Genomic DNA, 11,157 nt, shown 5'->3' on the forward strand with positions numbered 1-11,157 from the left:
TCCTACAACCGAATTTCGCAGTACAAGCGTAAATCTCTATCAATCATCTCATCTCATCCGCGGTTTTTAGGACACAGCTTTTGCAGAATCTGTTTAAACGTAAGTGATAGTGGTGCTAGGAACCCAAGTAAATCATACAATGATGCTGAATATGATAGGATACCCCTCTTAGTAGTTGGACGGTCGGGGAAGTTTACATCAAATAGAAAAGTCGGACTGAGTGAAACAACCATGTCCTAAAGTTATTTGTATACTTCCTCCCGAATCTCTTATATAAAACAAGATTATCTGATCTATCATTCACAAGAACCTCGTTCGGCACATCGTCATTAATAATAACCCATCTATGTAGACGGAAACCCCTGAAATCTACAAGACGCATCAAGTTATGTGCTAACTTGGAAGCCTCAGAAACTTTCTCCACTGAAACGAAACAATCGTCCACATAAAACGTTTCCCCTACCCCTACCGTACATCTTAAAGCATAGGTTAGATCTGTGTTCGTCACTTAGCGACCAATGGCAATTATGTGAATTAGGTCCTTGGTTCGAAACTCAGCTCAGAAATCCTTCCTTCGTTTTTAACCTTGTTAAAAGGTGTCCGTTTAAGTTCTAATAGCCGTTTATGAAGCTGAAGCTGAAACCGTTCAATCTCTAACTCAATCATTTGTTTCTACTTCTATTTCTTTAAGAACTGCCTCTAAATCTTCTAAATTACATTCTTCATTTACATAGATTTCGAACAAGAGACAACTAACTCTGGGGTTAAGACTTACATTATTAAAAACACGATTTAAAGAAGTAGGTGAGTTCACCCTAGAACCCAGAGAAACAATATTTTCAATTGTTGAATCGTTTATTTCTTCTGAACTGTCTGTATTGTACATCATTTTTCTGGTCCTCGTCATTGTCAGGTCACGATAACAAAAGTCTAATTTTAGACCAGAGTCGGGTACCGTAAGGATTCAGATCAAATTTAAACCAGAGTTGAGAACTTGTAAATTCATTTAAGAGTGTAATTACACGATTGAGATACACACGAAACCGTGGTTCAAAAGATAGCGGTTTGTCAAAAAGAGGACCAAAAGCAAACAAATTTAGAAATTGCTGTGTTTGAACATGAACAAAAAATGTTGGATAATGTCTGATCATTAGATTCTTTTATGGCAGATATTAAATCTTAAGAAGACTCATGCTGAATATAATCCAACCATACTTTTATAAAGTAATTGACCAACTTGAATAGACATTTGAATTCCGTAGTACCCGAGAGGACTGTCTTGATCAATCATAGTAAGTAGGACCATTCAGATAGCCTATTGTTGATAAGAAAACAGAGTCTAATCTTCAAAAGATCTTATAGCGTGCTTATAAATTCCCTTAGGAATCGATTATAAATGAAATGGAATCCTATCACCAATGAAAGTCATAATCACCGCTGACACAACTCATCCTTTTTTGTGTGTAATAACTACACTACTTACTAATAATCAGTAACTTATATCGTTTCCGATCATTTTTCGGCATGTGGCTTCACATTACGTTTTCATGAATCTGTGACGTTTAGCACATTTATAGAGGTAATTGTATTCTGCTGAAATTTGTATCAGTTATTGTTATTTCTTATATGTTCTTTAAACGCTTGTTTATTGGTAACAGTTTTCATTATCTTGTGTACGTAATGTTCGTTTCGATTTGTTATGTAGCGTGGAGTCGAGTCGCGATTGACTATGAACACCAATACAAGAAGACAACGTCCCAGTTAACCGATAAAATCCCCCCTAAGCCAAATATCAGAAGGCAGTTGATGGCTGTGGTCGAGATGTATTTGTTGGCGATCTTGTGGTATTGAAAGAATACCGAGATCGTGCCAAAGAAGTACAAGTGTGGTTACCAAGCGTAACCGAACCAGTGCAAGGTCACAATCGGAAGATAAAGGAGCGGTAATATGGCTGTCTTTAGCACAGTTAAAAACGACCACAGTAAAACGATCACTGGTACAATTGGTTATAATAATGATTGTTTCCACTAAATCAATCACGTTCTCTTGATAAAAGTAGGTCACTACAGTTACATGCCATTGTTGAATTTAACACAACTACTAAGTGTTACTTAATTTATAGTGCTTTTGGTAAGCAGTTCTTGTATGACTATTGTAAGATACACTTTTCTGATTATTCTTTGACCTATTTAGTCGTCTTAGGTCACTCAGAAATCGTGATTTGTAAAATATATCACTTATGTAATCATGAGTAGTAGTACCGTTTTAAAGATGAATTCTCTTGGCATTTTCGCATAATTCATTCGTTCAATTTCAATTCTCGAGCACATTTTTGACGATCATTGCGTTCTATTAACATTAAACTATCATAAAGTTTAGTGTACAAAGTAACTAATTTATCAAATACACATTTGTGTACTTGAAGTTGCGCAACACTTTTTTAAGTATTAATGATACTTTTCAAGTGACAAGATGTGATATCGGTGAAGCTAAACGAAGATGGAAGTAGGATACCACCGAATGATTGTAGTACAGTAGTTAGAATTGACTGATTTTAGAAATACAGCTATTAGATACGGGCTGTGGTTAAAAATTGACGGACACGCACAAAGCCTGGTACCGTTGATGGGGTTTTGTCAGAGAACTATTGAGAAGTTTGTTATTTGGATTAATAAGCGGTTCGATACTCATTAACCTTCAACGACACCCAAACCGACTGCGATATATGACAGGAATGAACTAACACCTAAGGCCAAATCACCTATTGAAACGCCTTTGTTTGTAACAGATAATTTACGACTCATGGATCTAAGTTTTCATCAGGATTCTAGACCATATTATGGACCGATTGTGACTGGCTGCTAACTTCTCACTGGTCTTTCCAGAAAACGAGTATCTCAATGTTTCTGTCGTGAACTTATTATTTCGTTTTAAGAGGAGAGTTCCTATGATTAATTACCGTTAATTAATAGTATAAAATTTCTACGATGGCAGTATTTATTTGTTTGGACACATAAATATTGGTACAAAGAGGCACCAAATACATGTGTGTCACTATATTTGTGTGTGGGCTGTGATACTCTGCTCGGATGCCCAGACCGAACAAGGCGGCTTTATTTGGAGAGCCACACTCGGAGCCTTCGGCCTATAGGTCTGATCCACAAGGCAGTGGAGCAACGTCAGAAGATGTAATCCTATGGTAGCTGGTAGCCAACTATTGGTTCATACGACATTCGTCCCCTCAAAATCCTGGAGCCCATGTACATCATTGGTTTGGAATCAGAGCTGTTCTACTCTCTTAGGTGGATCCTCTATATCCACCAACCCGCTTAAAGCGCCGGATATTCACTTTTCGTCCTCTCAATTTCGTAAACAACACCCATGATGCGAGAAAGCAGTGAGTAGTACTCCTCTCTCAGTGGTTGTATGCACGTGGTCATGTGAGAGCATCTCGAGAGAGGGAGCTAACTCTCCCCACCCTCAGCCGTACCAAGGTATTTGGGGGCCAATTTTATGGGAATAGGTTTCAGGTATGAATAGTTGCCCCACCCTAAACGCGTCAATAAGTAAAAAGTATACTCACATAGCAATGATAAATCATAAGAAACCGTCAACTGGTGTAGCTATATGTGTACACATATTCTCTTCTTATTTAGCTAATTAGACTGCACTATGAGTTTTAACAGTCAGAAGGATACTGGGTCACAACATGCTATTCATTAATTTGCACACATAACAGAATCTACTCTGATACAAAAGCATATCAAGAATGGTTGACCTAAATAAGGCAATAATTTGTGGAAAACATGAAGGAACGGCATTAGACATGATAAATATATGAACAGAGGTAGTATTTAATGAGTGATAATGTCTTGTTAGATATACAGACAAATCTCTTATGTACAATGCTTACATGTTATAGTGAATCACTGTGTCCATGTATTTTAAACTAATTTGGATGAACTCCCTTCTTCCACCATGAAATCTCCATCTCTACTTATTTACAATTGACTACGCGTCCTGTCCAGGAGCATCACCTCACACAACTTATGTATAAAGACTGAAATTCATTCATATAAGCTTGAATTAACTAGATTGTGTCTTCATCGAATACAAGTTCATTAGGATATCTAGGAGTTAAATTTTTACTTTGCTGGACAACTGCAAGCCCTAATACCGTTGACAGTGACTTCCAAGTATTTATTCAGAAACTAGTTTAGACAGCAACAATCCGTTGACATTGAATATTCTCTTGTCTGCAACCCTTCCCCTTCAAGGCCAATAGGTTTTTTTTAGATAAAATCCCAAGTTGGTAGAAACCTAGTCAAATATAATACGATACTTGGGGTGCAGACTGAATGATCAACTTTGCATTTCTACACTGTATAACTGACATCTCTTTATGAAACTACTTATTGGTCCTAGTAACGTAACACCCAATCATATATATTCAACGAGAAAGCCTGGACTCAATATGAAGGGACACCACTGACTCTACTGATAAAACATTCAAGAAGCTGGTTCAAAAACAATCCTGGCTACAATGACGAATATCACCATTTCATATAGTTTATGTAGTAAGTGTTTGAGTCCATTCAAACAAGCTTAGATGGTTTTTTCATTGTTGTTTAATTTTAGGAATTGTCAGTTAGTGTAGTACACTAGCAGACCGGCTTGCAAGCAGTTATCACACAGTCGTATTGCATTACCAAAATATAATATTGAATAAAGCCATTAATAATAATAATTAACCGACTAGTATTTTACTACTCGTTGTTTTTAACTTAAGTCACATTTAAAACAATCAAAACCAATAATAACAATATCAATCGTATTTGTATTAGTGATACTACTGAAGGGGACACGAAACCCTTAGCTGAAACATTAATGAATAACAGTTATTCATGGAGATTTATAAACCGTTGGAAAGGTAGCAATACAATGAGATCTGTGACATTTTTGGAACCTAAAAATCGAGCCTATATTATCTTGCCATTTAGAGGTAACCCAAATAGTCTCATGTTCAAACGAAGACCTAAATTAGCTACTAATAGGACATTTTGTGCAGTCCAGCACATGATTATCAAAAGCTCAAGGTCCGTGCTTCACCGAAGACTCAAACAGCATGTAAGTGATTGTGTAACATCCCATTGTCTATCAATTTACATGTATGCGTAGAAGTATGTACATAGGAAGGAACAGTCGTAAGCCGCAAGTAAGGGTGGCAGAACACATACCTAAGTTTCCACAAACACAAAAGAATCCCAATGATCAAATAAGATCACAGGATAGACAAATATCTTCCCCCACTGAGAAACACTTGGTTGAGACAGGTAATAAAGTTGATATCAAGTTAATCTTTGTAGTTTTGTACACTAAGTTTTGTTGAAGCCTTGGTTATACGTAAATTAAACCCCCCTTTATGTGTCTAAAAACAATTTGTTTTTATCCTTAACCTACCCTGGTAATACTGACTTACTACACAGCGTGGTTTTCGCATTGTTCTCGTGTACTTAATTATTATCATCTTTCTCTCCTCACCGTTTAATTTGTCTAGTTGATCTTATATTTCTCATACATGATGTCTTAACAAGTATATGTGTGATCAGATTATTAGAAACACATTGCACAAATGTATCACGTAATTCTGATAACCTTCGTCTTTTCATAGCATTATCCAAATTCATAGAATACATGTACCTCAATGACCTAGTTGAGATCCCTTCGATAGTGCGGGTTAAACTGGTTATAAAAGTCATTATATAACGGATCAACTTTTTGATACAATTTTTTAACCGGAAATTTAGTGATTAAAGGTTAATTGTCTAAAGTGCAGAACAGTAATTTGCATTGAGGGTCATTATAAAAGTGGGACGATCAATTAGCCTCCACTATAAGCTCATGAGCAAATGTACGTTCTAAATATATAGTCAGAAGTCGGACAGGCTAACAATTCATAATTTTATGTAACATATTCTTATCACTCACATTTGGTACAATTAGTGAATTATTAGACAAGTTATCATTTTTCATGACCAGTGTGCATCTACACGAATACGTGGAGAATCGAGTTAAATAAAGGTACGGTGAGGCTGAGGATACCTACCAACTAAAATCGATACACGACATTTAGAACATGAAAATCCACAGTCACAAAATATCCCTCGAAAGAGACAGCTTGAAGTGTACTTTAATAAAATATCCAACTAAAATTAGCACTAGGTTGGCCCCTAAAAACGCGACGAATATGATGGATTAGGAGAAAACAGAGCTGTTGTTCCGTGGCCCAGAAACTAGTTTCCAACTAAAGTCACAAGTAAGAAGTTTACCACGACTACCACAGATTAGCGTTTCACAGTAAGCTCTGCATCACAAAAGGAAACGTATATACTTCCTGAGTACCAAACTGTAAAGAAAACCAATAAATACAAGTAATTGAAATGGAGCTGTGAAAATTTGTGACAACCACCGTATTGTTAGGTAAATATCAACGACAAGAACATATCTATAGGAGATAAAACTCAGATTTTATAAATAATCTAGTTTACAACAAATTAAAAAGGAGCAAAAATTAATTTTTACAGCTTATATGTACATATTTACACAAGTTCCGCGGTTAAAGAAACACGATTGGGAAGTATTTACTTAAATGACTGTATAGTATATGGGCTGGCAATAGGTTGGAAATAATCAGAAGGACAACGACACACTAGTTTACAACAACGCAGATCCCTCAGTACATCTTCTTCCATACCTATAAAACTAAGAAGTAAGAAAAAACCAAATAACCTATTATATAATCTGATGGTCGAAATTCTTCATCCCTGCAACCCGAAGTTGGGATCAACCAAGTTAAGAAGCAGCAACTATCACCAACCAAATCAGTGGCCAGTCCTGATACTTACATCAATAAAGACTTATTACCTCTTATTTGGGCATAGAAAACTTCACCATCAACATCCAATAGCGAAACTATATCGCCCACATGATACCAAACATTCTAGAAATAAGACATTACTAAGATTAAAGCAACCTCATGGTAGACACAATTGCGAAGGCTAATAAGAGCTGGAGGGTTTCCCAATTTTTGCGTCTGGTGGACACTAAGAAATCAATATACAAATTACCTCTCTTTTAAGTACATGACGTCGGGAACGTGATTTTTGTGCGGTTCCTTTACCATTGTAGTTACCATACAATCCTCTACTTCTGTTTGATAAAACTCTAGATCTCATAGATTTCCTTGTTTGAGATGCTGGTTTTATTTTCGGCAGACCAGAAACAAGACTGGATTCACTTCCAAGCTTTTTACATCGAGTCCTTGTTAGTGTTCGAACAGACGTCTGGGAAGTTCCATCGGAATTAGACGCCTCTGATATATCTGGAACACCTACTAGGTAAACTAGAGTATAGTAAGTACTTCGAGCTTCCATATCGGCATCAGCAGCAACCTTCTGGCTATCAAGACACTGGAGCATAATAAAAATATAGTACCGCAGTTGTTGAAAAATCACGATCCAAATGGTTCAAATGGTTCAAATGGTTGTGGACGGAATAGAAGAAGCTTTCGCTTAACAGGCTTCCGTGTCTAGTAGCAGGGGATCACCAAATCCTCCAGGCAGGAACCTAGGTATGTTAACAATAAAAGAGGAAAAGAAATTGGTAAATCATAGTGCGATGCTGTCCTTGGTCCTTAAGAATAGGTCAAGTTGCCTCTTGAAGGACTCCTGAGAAGTCGCCTGGACTAGCTCGGCCGGCAGCGAATTCCAGCTTTTGACAACTCTTAAGGAGTAGAAGTTGTGTCTACATTCCGTCTTGCTATGTTGTGTTTCCAGTTTCTGGGTGTTACCCCTTAGGTTATTGTTCGAACTAAGCTTAAGTAGGTGTTTAAGAGGATGTCCAGAAGTGTTAAGAATACTATAAGCCATTAATAAATCACCTCTAAGACGCCTATATTCTAGTGGGTAAAGGTCTAGTGAACGGAGGCGTTCTTCGTAAGGCTTAGATTTGAGTCCTCGAACTGATTTCGTGGCTCGCCGTTGGATACGCTCCAAAGTGACCTTATCCTTTTGGAGTGAGGGGGGGAGTACTATGTTTCCGTACTCTAAATGGGGACGGATGAAACTATTGAAGATTGTGTGGAAAGTTCTTCCGTCAAACTGACCAAAAATGCGCCTCAACGTTACCAGTGCAAGGTTTGCTCGGAAGGCATTTTTGTCACAGTTAGCGTAAGACTTTAAGTCATGGGGCACCAGGACTCCTAAATCTTTTCGACTTGGGATACTACTAGAGAGGAGTTTCCTAAGTTGTAACTGTAGTTTGCAACATGTCGCAGATGGACTACTTTACACTTAGAAGTGTTAAAGGTAAGTCCGTTATCGTCTGCCCAACTATGAAGTCGAGTCAGATCCTCTTGAAGAGCCTGTATATCGTCTTGGTTGCGTATCTCTCTCCAAAGTTTCACGTCGTCGGCAAAAAGTAATAAGTCTGACGTTACCTGTTGAGGAAGATCATTTATGTAAATCAAGAAGAGAAGAGGCCCTAGTACTGAGCCCTGGGGGACCCCACTAGAACATTCCATAGCTTGAGATAAAGTGAAATTAACCCTAACCTTAAAGTGTCGATTTTTAGGTATGAAGTAAGCCAGTCGATTAGAGGTGGTTTGATACCTAGTCGTTTGAGCTTGTTGATAAGACACAAGTGGTTAACCTTATCAAAAGCTTTTGAGAAATCAAGGTAAATGACATCAACCTTTCCCTTGCGATCGAGGATGCTTGTCCATCTGTCCACCGCAGTCAGCAGGTTGGTTATACAAGAGTAACCCTTCCTGAAACCATGCTGTTGGGGTGAGAAGAAATTTAAGGACAGTAGGTAGTCATTTAAACCGTCGCATATCAGGGACTCCATGAGTTTTGAAGGTAACGACAGAAGAGCTACCGGCCGGTAACTTGAAGGTTCATTGCGTCGACCACCTTTGAAAATTGGTGTGATGTGAGCCAACTTCCAATTTTCCGGTAGTTTGCCTCGGCTAAGCGAGTGTGAAAACATCACGCTAAGCGGCGTTGCCAGGATTGAGGCTGCCTCCCTCAGTATGGCAGGATGAACCATATCCGGGCCAGGAGAAGTGTCAAGTCGTAAGTGCTGCAGTTTCCGGAACACCAAGTCAGCGCTTAGGTCCACTTCAGAAAGTCCTGTGGAATTGCAGATGAAACTGTCGTCAATAAAGTTGATATCAGCCGGTTGAAATGTTTGAGAGTAATGGGCCGCCAGAAGGTTAGCGGCGTCGCCATCGTTGTTGGTCGGGCCGTTAGGACCTAGCAGTTGAGAAACTCCTGTTTTGGCTTGACGAAGAGAGGCTGCATAACGGAATAGGCTTCTAGGGTTAGAGGCGAATTTGTCCATAAGCTTTGTTTGGTACTGAAGCCTGTCTTCTCTTATAGCCTTCGTGCATGTGTTCCTGATATGTTTGTATTGCCTATACGCTCCATCGTTATTAGTTCGTTTGTATTCCGCCCAACAGTGCCGTTTGCGGCTTAGGAGGCGGAGGGTACGGTTCTTGATTACTGTAGGTGGCTTGAAGCTTTTGGGAACCGTTTGAGGAACTGAATGGTTTGTAGCACGTAAGAGCGTGTGCAGCAAGAAGTCCCAATGACCATCCACATCGATTTGAGGGTGAACATCCCAAGCCACCTGTTGTAGATGGTCATGTAGAGCTCGCACATTCAGCCGTTTAAAATTCCATCGCAAATTATTGTTGGGATACCTTAGCTTAGTTTTGATGACAAAACTGAAGGCTATGACGGCATGATCGCTTTTTCCCAGAGGAGCCAGGATTGAGAGGTTGTCGACTAGGAATTCTTCGTTAGTGAATACACAGTCTAAGCGCGATGGTGTCTGACTGTTTCTCCAACGAGTTGCCGACCTCACATTTTCATATAAGCCCAAGTTATCGATGAGGTTGAAGAACCGAGCTTCAGTTGAGTTGTCGCCTCCAGTGTACGTGTGTTCCGCGAAGTTGACTCTAGGGAGATTAAAGTCCCCTAGAATCAGGATGTGTGTGAAACCGAGACGGATAGAGCGGGATAGTCCTTCCAGCATACGACTATCGTACTCGGTGTCGGCAGTTGGCTTCCTGTAAATGACTCCGACTAGACACCTGGAAGTACTAGACAACCTTACAGAGCACCATATGGATTCCTCAAGATTGTTAAACTCGAGGTTGTGAACCTGGTGCACCTCCAAGCAAGAGCTTATGTATATGGCTACTCCGCCCCCAATTCCTATTTTTCTGTCGTTGCGGAACAAAGTCATCCCAGGCAATGCTAACTCTTGATCCGAGAACTGAGAAGATGTCCAGGTTTCAGATATTCCTATCAGATGGGCCTTGTTAGCGTCGCTAAGTTCACGTAGTTCATCCAGTTTGTTTGGTAAACTCGCGGCGTTCGTATATAAGCAGTTTATGCTTTCAATTTGGAACGCATGAGCTTCGTCCTGTTTTTCTGTATGAACCTTATGTGAATGGACAGGTAGCCCACCTATATGAGGTTTGCCGAGGTGGTAGGCCCTGTCCTTTACACGTTTTTTTATCGTTTAGACAGTCCACAAGTGGAATGGTCAGCTCCAGCTTGCCTTTGTTCTTGGTCCTGACTTCGTATGGCCTATCCGGGTGCATGTGGATTCCAGGTGGCAATCGACGTCTGTTGGCACGAAATGCTTCCAGAACTGCAGCCGCCATGTGAGAAGATGGGAAGGTTATCTTCATCAGACGAGGTCTAGGATCACCGTCCTTCTTGGCTAGTCTCGTCACATGCTGAGTCAGTATGTGTTTGAGCCTCAAGGACTGTTTGATGAATTTCCATTCCCTGATGTCAGAATTTGATTGAGTAGGGTCTGCATTTTCCGGTATACCTTGGACAATTATGTTTCTTCCGCGGAAGAACTTCTCGCGAGATTCTTTAGGGACGTTTCGTATGATATTGCGCTCAGAGTACGGTATGTCGGGCAATATTCTTACGTTACCATCTGATTTCAGTAAGTGACTTGCTAGCAAGACGTCCTCTACGTCGGTAGCATTCTTAAGTGTTACTCGGAGAAGCCTCGGGTGATTTAGATGCTTAGAATCCTTTCCTCGAGTGAGCCGGGTGACCGTCAAAGGCT

At 39.6% G+C, this 11,157-nt stretch overlaps 1 protein-coding gene across 3 annotated transcripts; it reads right to left on the minus strand.

The window, feature by feature from the left end:
• Nucleotides 1-6,393: 6,393 nt before the first annotated feature.
• On the minus strand, nt 6,394-8,043 carry SGSM2_1 (Small G protein signaling modulator 2). 3 transcript variants are annotated; one of them, XM_051216526.1, is made up of 6 exons: nt 7,421-8,043; nt 7,128-7,390; nt 7,034-7,093; nt 6,925-7,000; nt 6,790-6,894; nt 6,394-6,754 (listed from the first exon to the last, which is right to left on the minus strand). In XM_051216526.1, exons 1-6 carry the CDS (start codon nt 7,476-7,478, stop codon nt 6,642-6,644), a joined length of 675 nt encoding a protein of 224 aa, XP_051067123.1. In that variant the 5' UTR covers nt 7,479-8,043; the 3' UTR covers nt 6,394-6,641. The 3 variants fall into 3 exon arrangements, with proteins under 3 accessions (XP_051067123.1, XP_051067124.1, XP_051067125.1); XM_051216527.1 differs by having other exon boundaries at nt 6,790-7,000; nt 7,128-7,381; XM_051216528.1 differs by having other exon boundaries at nt 6,507-8,043.
• Nucleotides 8,044-11,157: the final 3,114 nt, after the last annotated feature.

Source organism: Schistosoma haematobium, chromosome 4 (genome assembly GCF_000699445.3).
Source record: "Schistosoma haematobium chromosome 4, whole genome shotgun sequence".
NCBI classification, from domain to species: Eukaryota; Metazoa; Platyhelminthes; class Trematoda; order Strigeidida; family Schistosomatidae; genus Schistosoma; species Schistosoma haematobium.